The 26,624-nt window shown below is 43.8% G+C and overlaps 6 protein-coding genes across 6 annotated transcripts in view; 4 read left to right on the top strand and 2 right to left on the bottom strand.

The window, feature by feature from the left end:
- LOC135904390 (E3 ubiquitin-protein ligase synoviolin B-like) overlaps nt 1–14,926 on the bottom strand; it is a 35,797-nt gene extending 20,871 nt beyond the window's left edge. The window contains exons 1-9 of the mRNA XM_065435120.2: nt 14,855–14,926; nt 14,602–14,708; nt 14,102–14,223; nt 13,938–14,001; nt 12,866–13,009; nt 12,654–12,755; nt 11,996–12,096; nt 10,725–10,923; nt 8,889–9,120 (exon numbers count right to left, since the gene is read on the bottom strand). Coding sequence (XP_065291192.2) covers nt 8,889–9,120; nt 10,725–10,923; nt 11,996–12,096; nt 12,654–12,755; nt 12,866–13,009; nt 13,938–14,001; nt 14,102–14,223; nt 14,602–14,708; nt 14,855–14,909 — 1,126 coding nt within the window. The 5' untranslated portion in view covers nt 14,910–14,926. The remainder of the gene's footprint in view (nt 1–8,888; nt 9,121–10,724; nt 10,924–11,995; nt 12,097–12,653; nt 12,756–12,865; nt 13,010–13,937; nt 14,002–14,101; nt 14,224–14,601; nt 14,709–14,854) is intronic.
- On the top strand, nt 230–5,788 carry LOC135904389 (distal membrane-arm assembly complex protein 2). The gene is made up of 4 exons (XM_065435119.2): nt 230–928; nt 2,655–2,875; nt 4,294–4,456; nt 5,458–5,788. Exons 1-4 carry the CDS (start codon nt 603–605, stop codon nt 5,726–5,728), a joined length of 981 nt encoding a protein of 326 aa, XP_065291191.2. The 5' UTR covers nt 230–602; the 3' UTR covers nt 5,729–5,788.
- Nucleotides 14,927–16,399: 1,473 nt separating the features above from the next.
- On the bottom strand, nt 16,400–17,152 carry LOC135904387 (histone H2B). Its single transcript, XM_065435116.2, has one exon. It carries the CDS (start codon nt 17,135–17,137, stop codon nt 16,670–16,672), a length of 468 nt encoding a protein of 155 aa, XP_065291188.2. The 5' UTR covers nt 17,138–17,152; the 3' UTR covers nt 16,400–16,669.
- A 417-nt stretch (nt 17,153–17,569) lies between these two features.
- Nucleotides 17,570–18,383, top strand: LOC135904386 (histone H2A). The gene has a single exon (XM_065435115.2). The coding sequence runs from the start codon at nt 17,740–17,742 to the stop codon at nt 18,112–18,114; it is 375 nt and encodes a 124-aa protein (XP_065291187.1). The 5' UTR covers nt 17,570–17,739; the 3' UTR covers nt 18,115–18,383.
- Nucleotides 18,384–19,424: 1,041 nt separating this feature from the next.
- LOC135904438 (histone H4) lies at nt 19,425–20,089 on the top strand. Its single transcript, XM_065435247.2, has one exon. The coding sequence runs from the start codon at nt 19,532–19,534 to the stop codon at nt 19,841–19,843; it is 312 nt and encodes a 103-aa protein (XP_065291319.1). The 5' UTR covers nt 19,425–19,531; the 3' UTR covers nt 19,844–20,089.
- A 555-nt stretch (nt 20,090–20,644) lies between these two features.
- Fancm (FA complementation group M) overlaps nt 20,645–26,624 on the top strand; it is a 48,658-nt gene continuing 42,678 nt past the window's right edge. The window contains exons 1-3 of the mRNA XM_065435112.2: nt 20,645–21,331; nt 21,578–21,750; nt 23,987–24,064. Of these exons, the coding sequence (XP_065291184.2) occupies nt 20,818–21,331; nt 21,578–21,750; nt 23,987–24,064 (765 nt within the window). The 5' untranslated portion in view covers nt 20,645–20,817. The remainder of the gene's footprint in view (nt 21,332–21,577; nt 21,751–23,986; nt 24,065–26,624) is intronic.

The following is a 26,624-nucleotide window of genomic DNA, read 5'->3' as shown; positions in this document are numbered from 1 at the left end:
ATTATAAACTTGCCAAAGCTCCCACTCGCAGTCTGAAACGGCTAGCTACACGTGTTCAATAAAAATGTTTTGGGTTCTTTTTATTATTTGCTTTTAATAACTCTGACAATTTTATGTGTTGTTATAAAGTTATTTTGCAACATTATTTGCGGATATTTTTATTCTTAAGGTGAAGTCAAAAAACGACTTGACAGCCGGCCAGGGCCGGCTACGCCAGCATGCACCGCTATTTCGACGTCCGTCCTTGGCGTGTAAATTTTGGTATAAACCATGTGTAAACCACGACACGATATGAGCCATGTGTTGTGACATGGAGCTATTCCTACGGTTAATTTACTGCTGATATTTTTGCCGGTGAATTCCCTTCTAGCCGCGCTCCCTCGCAGGAAAGTGACCCTCTTTCGTACACGCTGGTGCTGGCCATTGTTACGAGTAAACTCTGGTAAAAGCGTCAGCCCCGCGGCCAGTCGTTTGGCGTCGTCGACACCATTCGACCGGTTTATTTCGAGAAATTAGATCGCCGCGTTACGGCTGCGTTACGGTGTGAAGCTATGTAGATTTTGCTAGAGCTCATTTCCTCGTCGACACCCTCGTTTCCGACAATGCTGCGACGTCTTCCCACCATGCTGGCGACCTCCGCTGTTGTGGCGAACCGCGGGAGCATGTCGCTACGAAGCACTCGCTGCCTCAGCAGCCGTGGAAACGTTGAGTGGGAGCGTAAGAAGAAACAGAAGCCCATCAACATGAGTGATGACTACGTGGCCACTGACTCGGCGCCCAACATGCTCGAAAGGGCGGGCTCGTTTTTCAAGGGATTGAGCGTCGATTTTGCGTCCTCCTTGCAAAAGATGCCGACCTTCTTCACGCGGGAAGCTGCCTTCGAGCGCAAGCTGTATCGAGAAAAGATGCGGCGTCTGTCTAGCCAAAAGTGCGTACGCTGAACTTCTCGTCGAGGTGTTGTGGACAGTGTTTTTGTTGTCACTTTTTTCTCCCATACTGAGAAGTTCTGAAGGTCACTGTTCTACACGCGCAAGAAAAAGTCGACGACAGGCGCTCGCGTGTGTGTGTGTGTGCGTGTGTGCGCCCGCGCGCCCTTTCGTCTGACGACTATGTTTAACCAACACGGCCGTAAACGGGCTCTGCTGAAGCACATATCATCTGTAATGACAGGGGAAGTCCAGAAATGCTGTTACACTTTCACAGTTTACTGCTATTGGGCTATTGCGTATAGATTCTAGTGTAAGTGGTCCCGATATACACATTACTGGTTTAGTGGGCAAACTAAACTTGTGGCTTCAAATAGAGTCACGCTACAGAAGTGGGCAAATAACCTTACAAAGCTCAACCTCGCCTCAACTTCAAGTGAGAATTGATGACTTCATTCTCTCTCGACCTCATTCTTTAACATGAGGTCGAGTCTCCTAGCACAATCTCGTTTTGGAAGTCTGAGGTTGGGTGCTGTGTTCCTATGCAAACATATTCCTATGCCTCTGACACAGGAGCCTCAAAGCCATGAAACTGCATTACGTGTGATGCTTTGTGAATTTTTTTCTTGAATAACAGTTTCAGCTGCATAAGGTGCCATGTCGTCATCTTATGGCTTAGGTAACTATGCCGAAATGTGGATAACTGTACAAAAATATAAAAATGTGCATCAACAATGTCAACTAGCGAGATACCACCTACTAAATTGTTTAGGAGGAGCAGATATGCGCCTAAGCAGCTATGGAACAAGTTGGCCTCAAAACTAAACCTAGCAAGCATTTGGCTTCACTGATCCACAAATTCGCATGTAGGCTAAGATAAACATTGTTGGCCTCATTCTCAGGATTTCTAGCATTTGCGAGCCTTGTCTCTCTCTGTTAGGTTGAGATATGAACATTGCTGGGTTGCCTATCTTTGCTGTTGTTGAGCATGAGAATTGCAACGCAAATGGATGGGACAAGCAAGAAACACGAAAGCGATGCAGATGTAGTTCCTTAACTCGAAGCCACCACTATTATTATTATAGACATAGTTTTTTCTTGTCCCGTCCATTTGCGCTGCAATTCTTGCACCCAAGAGCCATGTGCCAACTAGCACGAAAGAATTCTTCTGCACCTTTGCTGCACTAACTGAAATGAGCACGTTGGCCCATTAGTTATAATGTTTAATTTCATTTTCCATTCTTATTTCTGTATCCATCTCGTGATTTCTGCAGTGCTCACAAGAAAAAAACGGGCATAATGGAAATGAAAGTACACAGGATAAGCGCCGAGTCGCAACTACATCCTCTGCACTTCCTTTTCTGTTGTCCCAATTTGTTTTTGTGAATAATGCAGAAATCACAAGGTGAATAGTACATACCCATTCGCTCTTTTTTTCTAGTCTTTCCTTGCAATCCGTCACATCAGCTCGCTCGTGTCCAAGCCAACGATAACATTAATGGAAAATGATATGGAACACTTGAAGCCCCTGATATGGCTGTAACTTGTCTTCCAAACTGGACAAAGCTAAGTTGCTGCAGTTAAATAAGAAGAAAGCACTTGTACAGTGTAGTTCTCTGTGTATGCTGCATGTGCCTTGGGAAGCAGTGAGGTTAAGTGCTTGGGACAACCACTGCCCCTTGTGTAATGGAACCTGTGGGTTCCCGACACATTTTCATGCCCATTCAGATTCTTTGCTGAGCGCCACGGTATCCTGGGCCCTGATCTAGCAGCTGCATCATTCCTTGTATTCCGAGGAGCAGTTGTCAAGTTCCATGGCAAGGACAAGTGGTTCATGAGGAAAAAGGATGACGAAATGGGCCTTCCTATAAAGTACGAGCCAGGCTGGGTCATCGAAGCCATTGATGCTGCAAATGCTGAGCTCTATTACGAGGGCTTGGACAACCTCAGTGAGTGTCGTGATGTCACTGCATAAAGGGCGTGGCACATTTCACCCCATTGTACCCACTGACATTAAATCAGAATAGTGTGCCACTGTGTGTAGTGGGGGTGTACAAGTAGAGAAATTTTTTAATCAAAGAAAAACATCCGACATAGACAACCTCCAAATACTGAATATTTTCTCATTTCTGAACAAAGTGAAACACAGATTCGATAAGAATGGTGATACGGGCTAGTTGATAGTTACATCCAAATTTGTGGTAGTGTGGGCACAACACAGACATCGAAGGCCCATGAGACTGTACACAACGCTAACTTCCTACAACAACCACTGTAGTTCCAACTCTTACTGTAACAGGGTTTGTGTATGGGCTAGCTGGTATTCCATTGCAAACAACACTTACAGCGCGCACATAGAGGGACCGAAAGAACGAAGAAGACAAGCTTTTCTTCGTTGTTCTTTCGGTCCCTCTGTCTATGCACGCGCTGTAAGTGATGCTTGCTGTAACAACTGTTATCAGGTTCAGATGCCATCATATTGGAACAAAACATGCATGTAGCTAATCAGGAACCCTATTTTGTAACCATTCTATTTTTCATTCTTTCTGCCCACAAAGCTGCACCCCCCTATCACCATTATCAGCCACTCGGTGGGACGGCTGATAAGAAATTAATGACAACCCTTTAAAATCTCTGCTGAAACATTTCATATGCTATTCCAATAATTACTTGATATTTTCCATATGCTTTCCGTATATTCTTACAGAATCTATATGCATTCCACATACATTCAGTGCAATTTTCGTAACAATCGTTCGAAAAGATTATGTGATTATTGGAGTGCATATGAAACGTTTCAGTAGGAATATGTAGTTACTTGAATGTGCAATGTGTTTTCACTGCAAATTGGTTCTGCAGAGGCCTGCTGTAAGGTAATGGAAATTTCTTCAAGAGAAAATTGTCACCCACTCAACTCTAGCATGAAGCTGCAGAGGAAGCCCAGATAGGTTTCTGAAAAAGTTTAACAAAAATTCAGCTTTCTGGGAATTGAACTCAGTACCAATGCCTTTCTGTTTGTGTATGGGTATGTCCATGAGGGCATGTGTATGTATGGGTTGCATGGGTTGCACTGCCACTGTCAGGTAGTGACAGTTTTCCCTTCTAGCTGCATTCACTATGTTGGTCATCATTAAGCATTATGTATCCCCCAACGTTCAGCATCAGAAGAGGAATTATACCATTGTCACAAATATCAGTAAGTATTGAAAAATTTGCGTTACTGAAAAAAAAATAGATCACCACTCGTTTTTCATTCCCATCTAAAACAAAAAATCATAGCCTGCAATTAGAATTAAATGCATTGTATACCCCCTACTTGTTTCAAAACTATTGTGTTCATTTTCTTTTTTTTTTTCCTTGTCTTCAGCGTGCCTCGAGGGTTTGAAGAGTCTACGGCTGGCTGGCAATCCAAACGTTGATGACTGGTTTCTGGACAGATTAAGCCAGTTCAAGGAGACCTTAGAACATCTGGACATATCTGGGTGCCCCCAGATCACAGAGCATGGCTTGGCTGTTTTATACAGGCTGAGGTGAGGCACCACATCCTGGTAACTTTTCGTAGATGCTGGCTTCGTTAAAATTGTGTGAAGGAAGCTGAGCTGCAGATTCGTCACATAGTTGAACTGCGGCCGATGCGATATTTTTTACTCGTCATTCTTTTTGTAGGTCCAAGCCCTCTAAAACCTTAAAGTATTGGCAAAGCACCGGAGCAGCCTGAGTGACTTGTTGTGATGCTTTTCTTTGTGAAACAGTTTCAGTAACCTGTAGGTGGATGTGTCATGAGACCGTTTTAAACCGCATGACGCACTTACGCATATCACCATTCTGCAATCACTGCAGTTGCCACAAGCTAGCATAGCCAGAAGAAATGCATGCAACACTTCGTTACAGTGCGAGCTATGTGCTCTCTTTTTTTTTTTTTTTACCTTTTTATGTGCTAGAAGCTTGTGGTAGAGTTTCTTAAAACTCCGAAAATATCAGTTCTCCTTCAAGATGTTCTGTTTTACATGTGTCGGTAATTTTCTTCAATACAGAAAAATTGTGCCGAGTTGCTTACTGATTTCTTAGACATGGAGAGGATTGTGAAAAACATGTCCGGATAATTGAGTGTTTTGGAAGAACAGGTTCCAAAAGGAAAACAAATTCTGTTGTTTATGGCAGCAGCACAAAAAACTTATTTAGATGCTTGATTCATGTCGTTGATTCAATTAATACCTAGATGAAATGTTAATATAGTCAGAGCTTCACATTTAGTAAGCAGGGTTGCAATTGGGGCCAATTGGTTATAGTACATTGTTTTTGATTATGCGCTGTTACTCAAAGGGCCAACTTTGAAATTGGACAGAAACTGTGTCTGCTGTATAGTGTGTGTTTCTCTCCAGTTTAAAAGTTGTCCCTTTGCATAACAACGCGTAATTGAAAACAATCACATATAGCGGCTTTTTGCATTTGCCTGTCACATGGCTTGGTGTGAATCACCCTCGCGAGTCACCTTGAGGTTTCTCTTGGCACATTCTTCCATGGCTCGCAGGAAGTTAAAGACCATAACACTGGGCCACTTGTCTCATATTAAACACCTCAAGCTGGTTGGCTTAATGCTGGAGGAAGCCATCCCTGGCTGCAAAGTACTTGGCATCAATTATATCGACTCAGATGCATCATCTGAGCAGGCGAAGGAGTCCTCGTCCAGAGAAGCCCATCAAAAGCCGCAGGAACGACGAGAGCAACTGTTTCCATCAGCAGAAAAAACGGAAAGCGATTTTGAAGGATCCGAGACAAGAAGCGCTAAGCAGAGCACATGAAAAGCTTCAGCAATGTAAATAGTAGAAAAAAATGCTAAATTAAAATTTCTCTTTGTTGAAGCTGTCCTGTCTGTCTATGTTCTGCGACTTCGACTGTATCTACATGAATCATCGAGGGAGCACTCGGAAGTGAAACATTTTGACAGAATTGCATGTCTCGTTGGGTTAATTATGATGTTAAGGCCTCCCACCAGAAAGTGGGATTTAAACAGGGCATTTCAAAGCCAGCTCAGCTCACTCCTCCGTCATTAGATGGCAGTGGATTTTAGGTGATCTAGGCGGGTACAAAGACTAGACGAGCCAAGATGACTGTACACTTCATGTGCGCTCACTTCTAGAGCATTGCACAGGCCCGCTGTATGAAGCCTGCGCCCAGCCAGGGCCTGTGATACCAAGCCCAGGCCCGGAGGTACATGACCGAGCGCAGACCCGCCCCTCGAGCGGCCAGTCATGCGGCAATTTTTTGTGTATATGCGGGCTTCTTTCATGCTCGGGAAAACACTTTTATATAGCACGTATTGAGCAACAGAAAGCTATATCGAGAGTTTTTCATGTTGCTCTACAATTTTCTTAGAACATTACCTTGGTTCTGTCCAGCTACTTGGCATTCGCATATTTTTAAACTCTGGCCATTAGCTGGACACCCTGTATATATAACATGCGAATTCACATGCATACAGCATAAAATAAACAAATGAGTAGAAAGAGACACCCCTTGCCTTAGCACTAAAATGTAGTTAAAGCTCAATAAACGAAATCCCTGGTAATTCAGAAAATTCTGCGGCCCAATTCCGTGTAAAAAAAACTATCAGCGAGTGTGCTTATTTGCATAAAAGGTCAAATTTCAATACAATGAAATTTCTATATAACAGCAAATTGCTGATTTCACCTACTTCGTTAAACTGAGATTTAACCATAATGGTATTAAGAGTTGTAAGTGTGCAATCGCAAAAGCACTAACAGGGAAATGGTTTAAAGAGTGGCCTTTTGTGTAATTTATTTTTCCTTACGTGGAAACAATGTTTGTGTTATGGAAAAGGAAAAAAAAATTTTGAATTTCATCTGTGTTTCTATTTGCAAAAGTATACAAGAGCCACCTCTTTCCACGTGTCAGTTCAGCTTGGCACAGAATGCCTTGGACCACGCAATGCATAATGTTTGTGTGAGCTCAAAGGCACACCTTAGGCCCTTTAATGAGCAGGCTTTAGTCGGGCCCGGGCCTACGGAAAAACGCTTCAGATGGCTCGGCGCGCTGGCCAAGCCTGGGCTTTCGGGTCAACCCGGTTCTGTGCAGTGCTCTACTCTCTTCCCGTGCGGTTAGTGTTGGAGGTTGTGTAATGTCAAGAGTCGGACAGTGAGAGGCAGCCCGAAGTGGTCGCTCCCCAAGGCCAGCATTCTTCATCACATCAGCATTGTGACAGCCATTGCTCGCGGTTATCGAGCGAGATCTGTCCATGCTTTCCTTTATGTATGTGACACTGTGCTTGTTAGTTTAATTAGTTAGTGATTGCTTACTGCAGTTTATCAGCCAATAAGACTACGAACCTTACTTCATGTGGTTATCTAATACATTGCTATCTCTATAAATGCTTCGCTTTTTGGGCGAAATTGCAAATCTTTTTTCTTCTACGTGTTATAAAAAAATGTTTGATGAATTCAAACCTGAACAGTGGAACAAGGGAAAACAGTGCACCACAAGCAAGACAGGCAAGTTGTCTCAAACGATCAGTGGAAAATGTGAATCTCCTGTGATAGGACCAGTGGGAAAATTCGTGGTCATGAAAAAGAAGCCAGCTCAGAATGACCAGTGAATTTCAGCTTTGGTATGTGATGTGTTGGGAACACACCAGGTGTGTTTTTCTTCCTTAGAAGGATTGTTTTCTCTCATCTTGTATGCCTCGGTGAGCTGTCCCAAGACGTTCATTTCACAGAGCTCCTTTGCATGGCCTTCCAGACTTTACACATGCTCTCTCTTTTCCAAGCACAATTATTAGGCAAGTTTCCCATTAAGTAAACAGGAAAGTCCTGTTTGTGACATGACCTTAATATGATAGTTGACGCTAGGAGTGATATTTTATGTTAGTTACAAATGCGGCCAATTCTAGCAACTGTCTTTGCTGATCATAAAAGTCGCTACGCGTTCAGTTTAAGTTCACATAAATGTGTGCTGGTCACTTTCAAGCACTATGGCAGTGTCTTGTAGTGGAGACCTCATCAAGCTGGTGAATCATAATCTACAAACGACACGCACGTAAGCAGTACACAAGAGAATGGCACCTGTAGCCAGCACTGCAGCTGTGTGCAATTCCCAGTTATTTTCATGAGATTCTGTTGCGAAGAGACAGCCCAAAGTCCAATACGACAAGGACCTTTGGCACACAAGTCACACTGTGAGTGCAGAGAATCATAAAACTTTAGCAAAGGTGTTGTGACTACACCCTGTTGAACACTTCGTTCAAAAAGGAGTGTGAGTACAGGGATATAAATTTTTGTAACAAGCCTGCAGAATCTCTCGACAACCTTAGTTTGTAGAGCTAGAGCACTTGGGTGCCTTTACATTTGCTGCCTGAGGACACGTAAGGGAAAAATAATTAGAGCTGTACTTATAAATTGCCTTTCTATGACTTCAACAAAGCCGCTCTTATCGCAAGGAGAGGCTTGGTAAGTCAGAACAGAAGCAAAAAAGAAAGACGTGGCAGCACCACATAGAAAATCCATGCCTAAGTGACATCATGGATTTGAACGACATCAGTAAAAACAGACTACATTGTACGGTATTCTAGAAGGGTCAAAGACTGAAGATAGCAAATTTCAAGAACTTTTACTGAGGCACCGAGGCCCAAATAGTAAAACATACTTTGAAGTCCATGTTGCCACACTGACATGCTGATGCGAGGTTCCAGCACAAAATCTAAAAAATAATAATAATTGAACTTTGACTTTCGTTTTCTCATCGGTAATCAACCTTTTACTGCGAAATCAATAAAAATAGAGTTTAGAGTTTTGAAACAATGCTATATCACTCAGGAATGATCTAGTATTTCTCTTTAGAGTTCCTTTCAGTGGTTCATGAGAAGACTACAGTAGTATGCTGCAAGCTTCAGACTCAAAACCTACAAGGCGTAGCCAAAACAGTAGTGCCTACGTTTTTCAGACTAGCCGTCCCGTTTATTGGATTTTCTCCTCTTTTTGCTCTTGGCGATGGTGACTTCGCGGTTTCTCTTCACGGGGACCTTTTGCACCGAAATGTCAGCTGTTTCGTCAACTTCCTCCATGTCTTCCCAGAGATCATCGTCAGCTGTGGCCTCTTCTTTGTCTTTGCTTTCTTCCTCATCTTCAACTGTGAAGTCAGTTCGCATCAGTAGGCAGTTGAGCCTAGACTTCAGATAAAGCTAAATGAAAGCAGATAGAAGGTACATGTTTTAGAAGTTACTTCTTATTGGACTAGTTGATGAAACACTGCTACATGGTTGATAGGCACACACACACACATTCAGAAGTAAGGACAGACAGAATAGCTTGTCCTTGTCTGGCCTTATTTCTGTGTTGCTTGCTTGTTTGTGCATCATTACGCAGATTGCACTACTGTCACTTGTGCATCACTGAATGCCGCAAAGCAACCAGTTACCACTGGCACTGCATAAACATTGCAAAACAGTTGCTGAACAAAGTCCATGTGAAAATACAACTTGTAATGCACAAACACAAAGCGAGAAGCATGCAGGCTTATCTTGCACCTCGAAATACCTCATTGCTGGGCAAGTTGGTGGTTTCCTGTACATATTTTTAATGGTGCAAAGCAGAGAACAGAACACATGCAACACCTTTTGTGTCCCAGTCGCTGTGTGCTGTCTACTTTACGCCATTGAGGAGAATGTTCTCTTACACCGAGTTCAACCGCATCCGCTCTCTCAGCCTTGCTCGTAATCTCTTGTTATAGTGTGTGGTTAGTGAAGCACTTTGTGTGCAACTCATTTGAAAAGCTGCACTTTAGCAGAGCAATTGCTCCCCCTTTTCAGATGGCGGTACTTCATGTGGTGGTCCATCTTCAACAGCACCTCTTAAGACATGAAGAAGCTAAAGAACACAGTACATGTGCTGTACTTGTCCTTCTTCATGACCTACAAGAAGTTCACATTCTTAAGCACATGTCCTGTGTTCTTTTGCCTGTCCCTGTATTAAGTGGCGCTGTTGCATATGCATTGTCACCAACTTGCCAAATTTGCAATCCTAGTAAGTTTCATTTGATGGCTTTAATTGGTAAAAGAAGTAGCCAAACTTGCCTGGACACTTCTTACAAGTATGTGTACTTCTGATATTGGTTGCCACTAGATTTTGTGACCCATTGACAAACCTTCTCTGCTTATGTACTTAAGTGCTGCCTCCTCATCCACACTTTCCTTAATGGAATGATGTCATTGCAGGTGTGGGCCATTTACTACAGTACATTATTTCCTTATAAAGCACACAAAATAAATAGTAAACGGCTGCTTGCAAGTCTGGGCAGTTACAAAGGCATGTGTAAAATCAATGTGCACACATTTTAAAGACTTGAGAAAAAGAAAAGGTGGTTATAATAAAAGAGACGAAAAAGTGACAACGTTCAAGCATGTCTAAGACTGTACTATCTGCACAAATTCAGTTAGGCTTTTTTAAAGAGGTAGAGTCAGGATGAAGGCCTGCAGCAAGGATGGTATCAAAGTATAATTGAAAGCTGTAAAGAAAAGCGAGGACAAAGCAAAGGCAAAACCCCTTTTAAATGCTCCTAGAATGCTTTTTACATACTTTTGACAACTATGTCAAGCTGCTAATTACTAAGCTTGCTACAGCCTTTAATGTCTGTTATGGCTTAAAAGCTGAAATTACGCTCACATCGCATACACTGGACGGTATCGAAAATGAACAAAGGCCCATTCTCATTCATTGCGACTTGCTCATGTTCTAAGGTAGACTGCTAGTGCACCTGCGCAATGACTATTGAGAGACTAGTGCTTACCTTGGTGATGAGCAAGCGGGAGTGGAGGTCGTGGACTCGAACAAAACGGTCAAGGCCGCAGCTCGCCACTAGCGGCAGGCTCGGGTGGCAGCAGACGGAGCGGATGCTACCCGCCACTCCCTTGTACACATGCACCATCCCCTTGCGGCGGATGTCCAGCAGAGCAACACGGCCATGGCTGTTCCCAACCACTACTTGCCTGCATCATGAAATTCAGAGAAAAAAGGCAGTGTTAACCACTGTTTGACTAGCCCCGTACAGTCGGACAGTGTCAGCGCATGATACAAATGGATGTACGACAGTTGTTGCACATTACATACAAGAAATTGCAGAACTGCATCTTGCAATAGAGCAAAATGCAAATAATTTCTGTTGCAGGATTGAAATACTATGGTCAAGTTAGTTGTACAACTGACATGGTGAAACCTTATTAAACGTTGCATCAGACGCAAATTCTTTTTTCATTAATTGAAGTTTAGTAGTAGTGAAACCATGTTTGCATAGCAGAATTCGTAAGTATAGCACCACTTTCATATATCTGGCCTTAAATTTGCTACGAAATACATTGACGTTTCAGCTAACAGCTGCCCAAAAGCAAGCACGAAGCAATTCGTGATATCTTGACTGTAAAGCCAATGCATTTTTTAGGACATTTTAAGGACCGACTGCTAAGCAAGCATGGCTTCACTACTGCTTGGCTTAATTCCACAACTGGAATAGGTGCCCTAAACTGAACAGTTAAAAAGTTGATCATGGAATATTTTAAATTAGCCACCTGAGCATTGCAATCTGTCACACAAGTAATGTCTGCCTCTCTTCAGGTAACCCACCTGAACAGGCTGGATTGTACTATCAGCTCAATGCGATTTTTCGTTTGTCATAAATAACGTGTTATTTACAACAGGATGGGCTTTCCATGTATTATTCGCTGGCATTATGGTTCTGAAAGTTTATGCAGTATGCTCCACAAAATGCGCAACAGGTGTGGTGTGCGAGTTAGAAGACGAGGATGTATTTCAACACCACTTTTACTCAGCAATAAAACAACCAAATTGAGGGGCTGTCCTAAACACTCTCTTATTAATGGGCAACAGAAACCACATATCACTGACGCAATGGTATCAATGCTGAATGATGTCTGTCGTCGGTGCTCATGTTCACTTGAACACTGAGGATTTGCAAAAGGACACGCCCCTCTCATTGTTTGCACACCTGAAACACATCATTAGCCAGAATAATAGAAGCAGTTCTCTTGTTTGCAGAGGACTTACTCTGGTCTCGGTGTCAGAGAGAGGCACGTCAGGGGATACTCGTCAAACTCAAAGTCTACGACAGGCCGCCGCTGCCGAGAGCTTGGATCATAAACACGAACCTTAAGATATAGCCCACGAAAAAAAGGAACACCAAATTAGTCTAAGCGAGAGGGGGTGGAAGGGGAGGGCAAAATAGTCATAAACATACTCAAAATCATATGGCAATATGTCCACAGCCGAAACATTACATGGCCACCCATCACAACAGCTCAATGCCTATGGCATTCTGCTACTGAGCTTGAGGGAAATGGGGAGGGTTCGTTGCATGGCTGTGGAAGCCTCATTTAAATGCGGTTCAAATGTAAAAATGCTGGTGCACTTCAATTTAGGGGCACATTCAAGAAGCCCAGGAGGTCAAAATGATTCCAAAATCTTACAGTATCCTCCCTCATAACCTACCGTGCAGTTTCAAGATGTTGATGCACGCAATTTAATTTATAACATGGTCACAAAGGAATCTGTCAAACTCCATTCAAGAAGGATGGAAGAAGACATTTTCTTAGCGTTAACAGCATCAGCAATGTAAACATGCAACAAGACATTCAACCTGCAACTTAGACTGATATTCTTTTTTTCACTCATAGTAAAGCATATAAAGGATCGACAGAAGGCATACCTGGTGGTGACCTGTAATGGCAATAATTTTCTCAGAATCATTCATAAAGTCCATGTCAGTAACCCAGACTGGTACTCTGAGATCAAGGAAATCATTCTTGACCTGTTGGGGGAAAAAAAAAAGAAGAAAGAGACGAGAGAAAAAGTCACCATAGCTCACAGCATTCAAAATTTAACATAATGACTCAGCCATCTCAAGCCAAGTATACTCACATTTTTTGCCATAAAGACAGGTGTCTGCAGGTTTTCCAGGTCCCACAACTTGAGCTCATTTTCCTTGCCTCCTGTGGCCACGATTCCCTCTTTTCGAGGGTGCTGTCGCATCCGATACACGTCTGCACCAACCTCCGTCTCCACCTGTAAGTCAAGTTGTAAGCACTCATTCAAAAAGTCATAAAAGAGAACAGCTTCTATGCTGTTTCATATATAGCGGCCAATGTTACAGAGGCTTAAGGACCGCTTTCATTTGCATCCAAAAAGTAGTGTGTCACATGTGAAAGATAAAGGTATGCATCATGTAAACTAACATTAAGTCTCATACTTTTATATTGCAAAATATAACTGCACTCGCAGCCTCATGGCTGAGTGCCCAACTTCACTGCAGGACGATGTGGTTCAAAACCACACTGCCACCAGTTACCCTAACAGGTGCAAGTGTTTCCCGACATTCTACAGAGGTGAACTGCCCTGAGGAAGGAGCCCGTGATATGCGAGTCCTGTCGAACCCCGAGGCTACCCTGTGGCTTTTCATAGACCAAATTTACAATTACACATCACATCATTATACAGAAACCAGAAGGTTGCTTGAAGACAAAAAGGGTAACATTTATATTTAACTACTCATTTCAGGGCACTCTTGTAATGCTATGAAAGTCATGAAAGATGGCTATGAGGCTATATTATGAGAAGAAGGTATAGTAGGCGATAACCTGTCTTCATTATTGCTGTTGAAACTGGAGCGCACTCAAGCACTCCAGTGTTTATGCAGCCCATGATTGTGTACCCTCTGTGGATAAGCAACTAACAATAAAACAAACTCTTTACGCTTACATTAAAGCATGGCTGCTGTTTTACACGACCTTTGTAGTGCTCCCAAGCACTCTCTGAATGACCAGTCAGTTGTGCCATTAGACAAATCACTTAGTTACCCATGCCAGCTGAAGCACTAAACTGGCATTGCACAAAGACACTAGCACCAGATTTCCCCAAGTGTTCTCAGTATAAAACTCAATGATCGGCACGAAACCGAGAGAATGTCCAAGCCTGGCCTGGCATTAAAGCATACCTGAGTGCTTCCATCCTGGGCCCACACCCTCAGAAGACCCGAACTCACGCAGGTGACAAGATTTCTAGAGTCGTGGTTGGTGAGAAGGAAATTAGTTCAATGTACACTGAAGCAAATGATACACTAAACCAGGCATTTGTGAAGGTAATGACACGGTCACTTACGAGTTAACGACCCCTAGTCCTTTGATGGGGCCTTCCCCTCCTTTGACTTCGAACACGTCCTTGCAAATGCCGCTGTTAGGGCAGTACGTTTTTACTGTTTGTGATCGTATGCCGGCGTAGATCTGAAGTAAACGACGAGATGGATCAGTGGGCTCAAATATATATATATATATATATATATATATATATATATATATATATATGAAGAATGCAGCAATAAAACCGCTAAATTATAGCAGTAAGTAACAACAGTATAGTTTTGAGATAGTACAGCGTACTAGAATACCCACATCTGAGTTCACAGCTACAGCATTGCAATATATGTTATGCACGACGATCACAACAACTGATAAACCGATCAGTTAATCGATTGAACGTCGGCGATCGTTTAAACGTGTTGGGCATTTCACTAATCGATACCACACCCGTAGAAAAAACAAAGTTCTGCGTTTGGGACTGGCAACGCACAAGTTTGACAGACAGCAATAAGATGAACTTGCCTCACATTCGGAGGCATCTTTCCAGCGAAGACACGTGATTTCGTTGTTCTTGCTGACCTCTTGTAGGCTGTTCAGGTTCGTGAATACGCGCTTCTCTGTGTTGACGCCTGGAAATCGTCATGACATGTGCGACATTTCACAAATATAAAGAGCCACTCCCTCATCCTCTCAACGTCATCTCAAATAATAAACCGCAATGATAAGTACTCTAGCTTTAAACGAAACATAGGAGAATCGTGTGAGCTTATTTTACCTTTTAAAAGCCCAGTTTCAGCTCCAACAAACACATGGTACCTGGGCGCCGCCATATTGGCAAAGGATTCGCCTGGTGAGCAAAGAAGGCACTAATGATTTTTTTTTTTTATATAGCATGAATCGATTAATGTTTATTTTTTGAGCAGCGAATAAAAGAGGCGCACAGTGAACGCTGGGCTGCGCGTTCAAAGGGCTTTTCTTCGTTTACTGTATTTGCCTTCGAGCCAGTTCATCGATCCCTTACACATGCCTTACACCTTACGAGAGAGAGACAAAAATAAAACAAAGCAGCGCATCAAAAACGTGGCATACTTTGCCTGGTTTGTGTAATTATGGCGCAGTGCCTATTATGGCATTGTTCTCGTGTTCATCGGGCACATGAATGGTGAACACGGCAACAGCATTGATTGCATTAAGTTACTGCTGTTCTCTTTTCTTACCTCGCCTGTGAACCAGATAACTCGCACTTTCGGAGCCCCGTGGTTTTCTCACTCGAGTGCTCAGAGATTGTCCCCTTCACTCAAGGTGTATCACATTCGTGAACGATTGTTTTTGACAATCAAGAAAGAAAAGAACACGATAATGAACTGCACCGTTCTTAAAAAGAAATGTTTGACCGAATATATTCGACATGCTGTGTGTGTGTATATGAGTGATTTTTTTTTTTTTCTTTAAGAAGAGTGCATTTCCAAGTCAATGTTCAACTTGAGCATGTGGATTGAGTTGTTTTCGGCCCTTATATGGAACAGAATAAAGAAAGCTACCATAGTGACTGAACACTAAACCAGTCCTTAAAGCATTGAAGGACTCTGATTAAGCTAAAGGTAACGTCGTAATTTAAATATTCTGCCGCCACGAGGATTCGGTACAAAATTCGCAGTTGATTTCATGTCCTACCACTGTTTCTCTTTGAGCAAATTTACACGTTTACGGTGACAGAAGAAATGCCACAAATTATCGTGATCGGAGCGTCTAAAGCTCATGTTTCGGACGTCTGCGGCGCCGATCTGATTCGCCAACTTCCAGTCTCGAAGAAGCTTACTAGTGCAAATATTGTAAGCAAGGCAAGTTACTGATAATTGCGAGGACAGTGAACGCACTTATGCAGATGATCTGGGCCGTCAAATCCTGTGCATTAATTTCAGCGCCGATGTAGCTTCAACATGCAGCTTACAACGCTGCCAATATGCACGACATACTCGGGCGCCAGCTACAGCGCAGCAATTTTGTTTATGTATAACTTAAATTACAGGTGGGGCCATCCGCACTCCCATGCAATTTACACTGCAGGCTTGGCGTGTCCTTGTAAAAGTTCGCGCTGCACTTCCTTTCCGCGTTAGATGTAAAGCGCCGATGCTTCCTGTGCATAGTTCTTGCTCGGCTATCGCACGCGTTAGCATCGAATAGTTCGATGCAGAAGACGCACCTGCTATGTAGCTTTCCGAGGCAGTAAAGGTGCGCACGGATCCTAAAGTTCCTGAACATACGCAGCGAAGCATGCCGCAAACTTTCGTAACTGACCACCGCATTGAGGCACGAGAGATCAGAACCTGTCCAATTTTGTTTTATTCACTCATCACAACACTCAGAAATACAGGACAGTATTTTTCACACACGCTGGAGGCTAAAACTGACAGATGACATGCGAGATGCACGGAACCCTGGAGGTGCGGCTTGTGAAGGCGGAATGCACGTCAAGAAAGAAAAAAGTTCACGTAGAGTGGAACTAGCACAGCACTCCGTGGGCTTTGGTGATGAACGCGTGGTCAGACACGCTGCACGGTGAAGAGATGAAAATAAATAGTCCGCAACTTCACTTCGAGGATGTGTACTTCGTGACGGCCTTCGTGCCTTCCGAGACCGCGTGCTTGGCGAGTTCTCCAGGTAGCAACAGGCGTACTGCTGTCTGCACTTCACGACTGGTGATGGTGGACCGCTTGTTGTAGTGCGCCAGCCGAGACGCTTCGGCGGCGATGCGTTCGAAGATGTCGTTGACAAAGCTGTTCATGATCGACATCGCCTTGCTGGAAACGCCGGTGTCAGGGTGCACCTGCTTGAGTACCTTGTAAATGTAGATGCTGAAGCTCTCCTTCCTCCTGCGCTTCTTTTTCTTCTTGTCAGTAGCGCGGACTGCTTTCTGCGCCTTGCCGGCCTTCTTAATAGCTTTACCGCTTGGCTGGGGTGGCATCTTGACTGTCGCAGACACGTAGAGAACTTCGAACAAGAGGCGCTCTGTGCCGGGAAATTTGCGAGGTCCCCCTTTTAAAGGAATCTGCGGCATTCACGCGCAGCGCACACTGCAACGGTAACGCAGTTCACATATTTCGCACAACTTGGTGCTGCCCCCTATCAACAAAATGTAAAGACTAGGTTAACTTTTATAAAAATAATAATAGCTGCTTTAATAATTAGTAAATTTACAATTGTTGAAATAGAAAAATGTTATTATATATATATATTGTACTTAAAGAATATTTTAATAGTTTTATTTCTGCAATTTGTAAAGCTTTCTATATCAAACGCTAGAGGCGCATGCGCGCATAAGACTCTGCTACCATTGCAAAAATGCTCTTTTCTATCAGAATTCACAGTTCTTATTGGAGCGTCACGAACGAATCAAACTGCTGAAAACAATTTGTCAGTCTACCATTGGGTCGATTTGCTGCCAACGGGCGTTGAGAAGCCACGTTTCAGCTGTTCATCGAACCACGCCTTTCGCCGCCATCTTGTTTATAGCCTGCGACGGTCGACGCGCTGACGCAACTGCTTGTTTCTGACGCGCCGGTGATCGGAGCCAGCGCGCTCGCCTCCACAAGCCCCAGGTCAAAGCCCGCCGCGGCAGTTCGTGTCTCGAAAGCTTTTCTCAAAACCTCGCCGTTCGCAATGTCTGGACGCGGCAAGGGTGGCAAAGTCAAGGGAAAGAGCAAGACCCGCTCTAGCCGGGCCGGGCTGCAGTTCCCGGTGGGTCGTATCCACCGTCTGCTACGCAAGGGAAACTACGCCGAGCGCGTAGGTGCCGGTGCTCCGGTCTACCTGGCAGCTGTCCTGGAGTACTTGGCCGCCGAAGTACTCGAGTTGGCCGGGAACGCAGCCCGCGACAACAAGAAGACTCGCATCATTCCTCGACATCTGCAGCTCGCCATCAGGAACGACGAGGAGCTCAACAAGCTGCTCTCGGGCGTCACCATCGCGCAGGGTGGTGTGCTGCCCAACATTCAAGCCGTCCTGCTCCCCAAGAAGACCGAGAAAAAGTCCTAAACACAGCGCACGGTTCCGCTGACCTCGCCAGCAAATGTATCTCAAGCTGGATGAAGAAACCAGACGTGTTCTCGTCAGGCATAACGCGGGGCTGTTTTTAAAAGTCGCTGGTGTCACTTTTTTTTTTTTTCCTGTAAATAACTCGGTGAAATTTGTGTTGTCCTGTGTATAGAACTGTGCGTGAACTTGTCCGTGCTCTGTGATCGCGCTGTATGTGTTCTGCTGGTGGCAGTCTTTCACGTCAATAAAATTCCCATCTCATCTGCCTACTTCCTCGTGGATTTCCTGGCGCTAACGTGCACTGCATTGCGCCGCTTAGCAGTGTTTCACTAAATTAATTTTAGGCCGTTGACAAAGCACAAGACGTGAAATTGCACTGCGAAGTTACAATGCAAATACGAACATAAAGTGCGCAGTTGGGCTCATCTTATTTCATCTCATCTTCGTTTCCATTGAAACGTTGCCCTTCGCGACAAGAATGAGCAATTTCGGAGTGCTGTGTAGACATGTATGTCGTACGCCGTGCTCAAAATATGCTGCTCGCACCACAGCGCGCAATACCTGATTTTTTTTTTCTGAAAAGAAAGGCCTAATTTTGAAGCAGGAATGTAGGGAAGGAAAGTCAGCTGCGACTCGGTGAAACAGTTACTGATGTTTTAGGCTTATGTTTGCACAGCTAGCTCACAGCAAGATTCTACTGGCTTGAGTTCCTTCTGCAGTGGTAACCGAAGGAATCGCATTCTTTTTGTTCCGTACTGAAACCCACTCACGACATTTGGCGAAGGCTTCATCACCTTCGTGACTACTCGAGACGCTTGCATCCCTTGCAAGCAGGTGCTTGCAAACTCCCGGCGTTTACTATACATATATATATACATATATATATATATATATATATATATATAGTGACTAATGCATCCGGCTGCACCAGAAACGATAGTAGCTTATTAGTAATAGTGTACAATTAAACAGTGCGCGGTTTAAAGAGCAATAAAATGCCATGCATGGCTTTTGTGTGTTTCGCTTCCGCTCATGTCCAGTCATTTTGCACCGTTTATCTTCCCGATATTTGCATGATGCTGAAGCTGGGAGCACATCAAACTATCAGAAAGCGCGAAGGTGCCAGAAAGAGCCCTGCGCAAAGGGAAGGAAACGAAACTTCACTACAACAAATTTCGCAACAATCACTGCTTTCTGCAGTCAACCGCGTCCCCACCTCTTCCTTATCTATCCACTATTCATTCAGCCAATCACAGGCAACGCTTCCCACGAGTCCGCGCCACGGTTATATAAGAATGAGCCGTTGGCTGATCGGCACAGACGCATCTTGCCGCCGACGCGAAGCTCACGTCTGGGTGCATAACTGCGAGCGAGTGCTCTATTGATATTTGCGTTTCGTTCTTGCTGTGCGGTCGCCATGTCTGGCCGAGGAAAGGGCGGAAAAGGACTCGGAAAAGGAGGTGCGAAGCGTCACCGTAAGGTTCTTCGTGACAACATCCAGGGGATCACGAAGCCTGCTATCCGTCGTCTAGCCCGTCGTGGTGGCGTGAAGCGAATCTCCGGTCTCATCTACGAGGAGACGCGAGGTGTGCTGAAGGTGTTCCTGGAGAACGTCATTCGTGATGCAGTCACCTACACAGAGCACGCGAAGAGAAAAACTGTGACTGCCATGGACGTTGTCTACGCGCTGAAGCGACAAGGCCGGACCCTGTACGGTTTCGGCGGCTAAGGACACCGCCATTGTCAACGCTGCAGCGGACAGCATTCCCGGTCTGGACTATTCATTTTGTGTACAAAGTCTCGCAGTACTCTTCGTCCCCTGTTTTTAACCACTCCGAGTCATCCACAACAGCATGTGTATTTTCAACATGGCTGACGTCAAAACAAAAAAGCTGTATGGTAGAAGTCGATAGCGTAAGCCTATCGCTTGTGTTTTGTGTATGAGTAAATAAAAAGTGTCATCATCACCTTGGAACCTCGTTGTTTTTCTTGCCGGCACACGTGGCTGAGTGCCCCTGTGCTAGTAGTGTTTTTCCGATAATCGCCGGTGTGCCGCTTGCGATTCTTAATGGGCGCCGCGGACCGGCAACGGCGGTTTCTCGGCAAGCTTCGACACCGAGACTGGGTTATCGTGACGGAGCGGCAGGAAGCTGTCGGCACTGTTCGCACAAACTTCGAACTAGTACGGCCGATTCTTACCCTGTTTTCCAAATGCCGTAGAGCTAAACTCGCAGTCTTACCGGGCGTATTACAAGTTCATTCACTGCTACGAGCAACGGCTCCCATGCGAACGCGCGTAAACAAGCGACAACCGTACACTACGGCCCGGGAACGATAGACCTACCCACGCCGGTCTATTGAAACCTAACGTTGGAACAAACCCGTTAATAAAAATAGCCAGCGAGGTAACTGCAAGTGAATCGGAAGCTTCGTGCCTTATTCACCGTTTAAACTTGAGCTTAAAATCATGTTAAAATCTACTGTAAATACGCACATTTCATAAATGTTTGTTTTTCCTTTTTTGTTCCGCATATGTTAAGCCAGTGCAAGCTGAATCCGCTGCCGAAGCCAACAACACAAGTAGTGGCGCGGAACAGCAGGTTGGAACAGGTCGGCTGTCAAGAGCGATAGGAAACAAAGCTTTTATTTTCGGCTTAATTTACGTCGCAGCCGGCCGCAGTGTCATCCGACAACGGACAGACGATGAAGCAAGCGACGCTGTTCAAAGCGTGGCACGCGAAAGGTTCCACTGCGTCCGAGATTCCGAAACCGAAGGACAAGCCTCCGGACGACCTGGTGGAACTCAGCGACGAGGATGATGAATTCTTGGTCCAAGCGATGGACGCAACACTCTCCAGTAACTTTCCGTCGACGTCCACTGTTCGAGATGAGTGCTATTCGATGCAGAAGGCGCTCGAACAGTTGGAAGGGTTCGACGCTGTTGCCGGCCAGACGTGGATCTACCCGACCAACTATCCTGTGCGTAGCTATCAGTTCAACATCGTACAGTCTGCCTTGTTCAAGAACACGATGGTCATCCTTCCCACTGGCCTGGGAAAAACGTTCATAGCAGCTGTGGTCATGTACAACTTTTACCGCTGGTACCCCACTGGCAAGATCGTTTTCATGGCACCGACGAGGCCGCTCGTTGCTCAGCAGATTGAAGCCTGCTACAAGATAATGGGCATACCGCTGGAAGATACTCTGGAGATGACAGGTTGGTTGTTTCACCAGCACTGACCATGTTTGGGTTTCGAGAGACGGAAGATTTGCTGCAAATCGCGAATGCACGTTGACACCTTTGTTTTTTAGACGCTGTCGTAAACAACGGTCCCCGAAGCTGTCGTTCAGTTTATCTAAGCAAAACGTGGCGTGACGCCAGTACGACATCGGGAAATCCAAGCGCCACCTTTGTGTTCCATTCTGAGAATAATTAAAACATAATAGACGCCCTTTCTTTCAGGAACGGTACCTGCTGGTCAGAGAGCCCAAGGGTGGCGGGAAAGGCGAGTCTTCTTCCTAACGCCACAAGTGATGATGAATGACCTACTGCGCAACGCCCTGAGACCGCAGGATGTGAAGTGTCTGGTGATTGATGAAGCCCACAAAGCACTGGGCAGCTACTCCTACTGCCAGGTAACAGCCTGATGAGTTTCCTTCTGTCTGTTGCTTCACAAACCATTTTCCCGGGGCGCTCCAACTCCTACACCACATGTTCACCATTCAGCAGGGCTTGCTTCATTCCCGACATTTAACTACCTTAGTGCATTTAGGTTTTATTAATTCACATTGATGTTGCAAGTTCTCAAGGCCACTGCGAACAGCCTCTACAACCCTCATTGTAAGTTATTTGGAGCATTGATATCTATAGACCCTTTCACTGTATACAAACACAGGCCCTGGATGGCTTCCACTTTTGGCCATTGAAATAGCGCATTTACTTTTGGGGGCAAGACAGACAATGGCAATCAGCAGTATTGTGCCAGAACTGAAACCCACAGATTTGTAACACTTTTACACTGCAGGTAATAACAATTTTACAAATCAATTTTGTTGTAAGTTGCGCAAAAAATTATGCTTATCATATCATAGGGATGCAAAATTTCTAGCTATATTGAGCGGGAGAAAAATAAACCATTTAATTTTCCTTCTTTTCAGGAAATTTTTGAAGTTCTAACTAAAATTTAGTTCGGTTAAAAATAGCTGATATTTATTATTCTGGCAATAAAAAATAGTTATCCTCAAATACATGTAATTTAATTAAATATTGCTATTATGATAACAGAAAAAGGTCACTCAGTGTCCGATTCACTCTCGCTGGACACACTCATTAGAATTGGTCGCTGCTGCTTCCGCATTCAAATTTGATTGTACATAGACGAGTTTTGAAGAAGCTCACTTCTGAGTCTTTTGTGAAGCTTGTTATGAACATTTACAAAGATCCACTTCATTCACAACTGGCAGTTGGCGGAGGTATCTTCAGCAGCCTAGAAGGCATAGGTGTCTTGCCACCATGTTGACAGTTCTACATGCTTCATGGCGTCCCGCGTTCCGCTACATTTGAAAGCTACGCTGCATTTTCAAAACGAAACTGAAAGCATATAATGAAGACACTTGAAAACTTTGTTGCCTTTTTCTCGTCATTGTCACTCCTAGAATTGTATGCTGCACAGCACAGAATGGCAAGTATTACTGGATGTGGAAATTTTTAATGAGACATGAAAAGAAAACATTTTCTCTCCAATCTTTTTGGGTTCTTTCCTGGCCCTTAGATCTCTAGTCTTGACGTATGATGCACATAAAAAAAAATTGACAACTCACTTTTTTTTCATGGCTTAGTAGACTGATAAGGTACATTACTGGAAGTTTCTTGGGACAGCAAGCTCAATGCTGCGATGGTACGGGCAAAGGCATTTATAGGTCTTCACTGCAGAGGCCTGAAGAATACAGTACTGTATAGAAGGTACAGATAAATCAAATTACCATAAATCAAGACACTCGCTTCTGCATTGCACATCCAGTGCGTATATGAGTATGCTCACATGAACTTGTGTGGTGCCACTTTACGACTGAATCATCAATAGGGCATTAAAAAGGAAGAAAGTTGCCAAGTTTGGGCTTATTGGCACACCTTTCAGACAAATAAGTGTAACAGTGCTAACCACAGGACTCTGTCAATGTGTTTCTTTCTGTGACCTGTCTCACTCTTTTAATGTAATTAACACTCTTGAGATACTCAGCACACTTTTTGGTGTCTGTCTACCCATCTATCTATGTCTCTAACCATTTTCCCGCCAACTTGGTCACTGGGTAGTCCATGGTCTGGCATATATAGCAACGGGTTGCTGTGCTGAGGGAACTAGGTGTGTGCCGCTCTTCAATGACCAAAACACTCCTTTAAAAATTGTCCGATGCTGGGCGAAATCAAGCTCGTGCCATATATGTCAAGACAATCTTGTCAGAATATATTTTCAGGCACGCGCCACATGTGATCTCCTGCAGCATTTCCAGTGGGCAGCTCAGTGAGAGGAGCTCGGCTGCATACTGCCTCATACATGATGCATTTTGGCATTGCCACTATGGTTTGTTGCTACATTGCTTCAATGCTAATTGCACTAATGTCAATGTTTATCGTAAAATGGGTCCTGCCAGAATTTTGTTTAGCTTGGTTTGTTTTTAAGCACAGAGGAGCTTCAGGACTGATGCAAGGGTTGTATTTTGATCACGCAGCACTCTAGCCTCATATACGTATTGCAGGGCACAAGGCATTAACTCATTGTCCCACTTCTGTTAGGTCTTGTAGGTGTCCAGAGAATCAGAAGTGAGAAAGTGTTTTTCATGCCAGCAGAATTTACATTTGATGTTCTTGCAGGTTGTGCAGGAGATTGTTAAGTACAACAACCAGTTCAGGATTCTTGCCCTGAGTGCCACGCCAGGAACAGATGTTAAGGTGAGTTCATGCGTGACAAAATAGCTTGCTTGTTAGCATAAACTGTATGTCAACAGGTGCGATTCATAAATGACCGAAACAATTTTCAGGACTGCAGCTGAACATGTGATGCTATATAAATATGGTCATACCTGTACACTGCCTCTCTTTGTGAAGGCAAAGTTAAATAGTCCTTCAGCTTTAAAGGCCAACCGCAGTGAAATGTCACTTCAGTCGAATTGGTTATAAATAAGTAGTGTGCATTATTAAAGCAAAATTGGCAAAGCTGCAGGACTGGTAATTGTCTAATGTTTTTAGTAGCAGCCTTTAAAGGCCAACTGCAACAGAACTTTGGGCTGCTTAAAAGACCTAGTTTAAGATAGTATAGATATGGAGGACCTTCCATGTGCAATATTTGGCATTTGAAAAACAAGCAGAGGTGCCACGAAAAGGCTCGGAAAAATAGCCATTCTTGGTACCAAAAGTAAAAAAAAAAAAGAAGGCACTATTACCACTCACCAGAATTGACGCTTTACCTAGAATGCACGGCTCTTTGGCATGACCTCAGGGATAAGACGGCGCCCCCAGCGCAGCGAAAATTTCCTGAAATAGCGTGCTAGGACTTATCTCCTAACGACAATCACCAAGCAAATTTGTCGTCTGTTCAGGTACCGTTTAAAGGCTGCTAACATGGAAGCTATATAATTACCCGCCCTGCAGCTTTGCCAGGATTGCTTTGGTGGTATTATACTGCTCATTTATAGCAAATTTAGCCAAAGTGAAGTTTAGTTGCGGTTGGGCTTTAAATAGGGCCTAAGCAGACGACGTGTGCACCTGGTTGTTAGCGGGCAAGACATAAGTCCCAGCACGGTCACCTCTCAGATTTCTTAGCGCGCTGCGGGTGCCACATAATCTTGTAGGTCACGCTGAGGAGCCACACGTATTGAATCAAGTGCCACTTCTAGTGTGAAGTAATGGCAACATTTTTATTTTTTCCCTCCAGTTTTTGTATCAAAAAGTCTAAATTTTGTGAGCCTTTTGTGATGCATCCACTCGTATTTCAAACATAACATTTTGCTGGGAGGATGTTACATATCTACGCTATCTGAAACTAGGCTTTTTATCCAACCTGAAATTTTCTTGCAGTTGGCCTTTTTGTCGTCAGGCATGGCTGTGACCACTCCATTCTGAAAGTGAACCTCCCACGATTAAAAAAAAAAGGCACACAAGTAAACGCAGTATGCATGTTTATTCCAGCCTAATGTAACTGTCGCTAATTTTACATAACTGCAAAATCTAGAGGCTGTCTGAGGGATGCCGTTCTGCAGGATACCCATTTCATGAAATACACTGAGACATCAACCACCCCAAAATGATCCACGAACTTCCTGATCTGCTGATACATTGGTAAAACTTGCCCATGCAAATTATGGCGAACTTATAGTGGCCTATTGGGGGGGAAGGACACAGTTCAAGACAAATGAAGACAAGAAGCAAGAGAGTTGGATGATGCAAACTTCCAACTAATTTTCTTTCTTTCGGAAGCCATCAATTTAAAAGCAACTTACTAAAAATGTACAATGAGGCAGGACACAATCACTATGAAGAGAAGAAAAAAAAAAAGGAACACCTATGAAATATGATCGTGTCCCTGCAGCAAGCTCTGCGATAACTGCTCATCACTGCTAAAAAAAAAGATTGAAAGCTTGCCCATGCTATTGTTATCCTCGGAGGTAATGTAATACACCTCCATCAGGCTCTCTGAAAGTAGAATAATTGCTTATTCACAGAATCTTGATCTCTCTATGTTGTAGTGCAGGTTACCATTTGTGGTAACTTGCTCGAATTTATGGCTTCTGGCAGATGTAAAATAGTATGAAGCTTATGCCAGTCCATGCCTGTCTATTCTCATCTTCGCCTGTGTTGTCCTGTATCTTTCCCTAAGCATTTATATGTAAATAGCCGAGCAGTCACTTTTACAGTGGCCTTAGATAACACCTTTTTGTGTATGTGTCCATGCTTTATGAAAAGCATAGTACTTGGTTTATTTGTTCATCAGCAAGCTTATGCATTTGTAAATTATTATTATTATTATTATTATTATTATTATTATTATTATTATTATTATTATTATTATTATTATTATTATTATGTTGCAGCCCATCAGAACAGAGAAATCTTGTCAAATAGAAGTCATGTGTACTGCTTTTGTCGAGAGTAATGAGTTGTCTGTTAACTTTAATGTGAATGATGGCCCAATAAAACCTGCTTGAATGGTACGTATAAACGTTCACAAAACATAGAAGACTATATTACACTTGGCCTTGTGCTTGGGCTCTGAGTGTCCAGCTCCTCTTCTAATAAATCGTGTTTTCTGGGTACAGGGGGGACAACGACCCAGGGCATGCGAAATCCCACATATAATATGAATTCAAATGTATATTTACTGTGAAGGGTAATTTTGTGGCTGCAAAGTATACTTGGAAAATGTCTGCTCATGATACCACTAAAAATTTATGTTTTTCTTTATCATATAAAACCAAGAAACACTTAGAAATTTGGCACCTCGATGTGATATAAG

The sequence above is a fragment of the Dermacentor albipictus genome, chromosome 7, assembly GCF_038994185.2.
Source record: "Dermacentor albipictus isolate Rhodes 1998 colony chromosome 7, USDA_Dalb.pri_finalv2, whole genome shotgun sequence".
NCBI lineage: Eukaryota > Metazoa > Arthropoda > Arachnida > Ixodida > Ixodidae > Dermacentor > Dermacentor albipictus.
The sequence above is the reverse complement of the archived record's forward strand: the minus strand, read 5'-3'. Positions and strand labels throughout refer to the sequence as shown.

Excerpts from the sequence above, each read along its gene's own strand:
- LOC135904389 (XM_065435119.2), top strand. The coding sequence starts at position 603 with ATGCTGCGACGTCTTCCCACCATGCTGGCGACCTCCGCTGTTGTGGCG. Across the intron at positions 2,876-4,293 it reads CGAGGGCTTGGACAACCTCA|CGTGCCTCGAGGGTTTGAAG; the intron begins GTGAGTGTCGTG and ends CCTTGTCTTCAG. Across the intron at positions 4,457-5,457 it reads GCTGTTTTATACAGGCTGAG|GAAGTTAAAGACCATAACAC; the intron begins GTGAGGCACCAC and ends CATGGCTCGCAG.
- LOC135904387 (XM_065435116.2), bottom strand. The coding sequence starts at position 17,137 with ATGCCGCAGATTCCTTTAAAAGGGGGACCTCGCAAATTTCCCGGCACA.
- LOC135904386 (XM_065435115.2), top strand. The coding sequence starts at position 17,740 with ATGTCTGGACGCGGCAAGGGTGGCAAAGTCAAGGGAAAGAGCAAGACC.
- LOC135904438 (XM_065435247.2), top strand. The coding sequence starts at position 19,532 with ATGTCTGGCCGAGGAAAGGGCGGAAAAGGACTCGGAAAAGGAGGTGCG.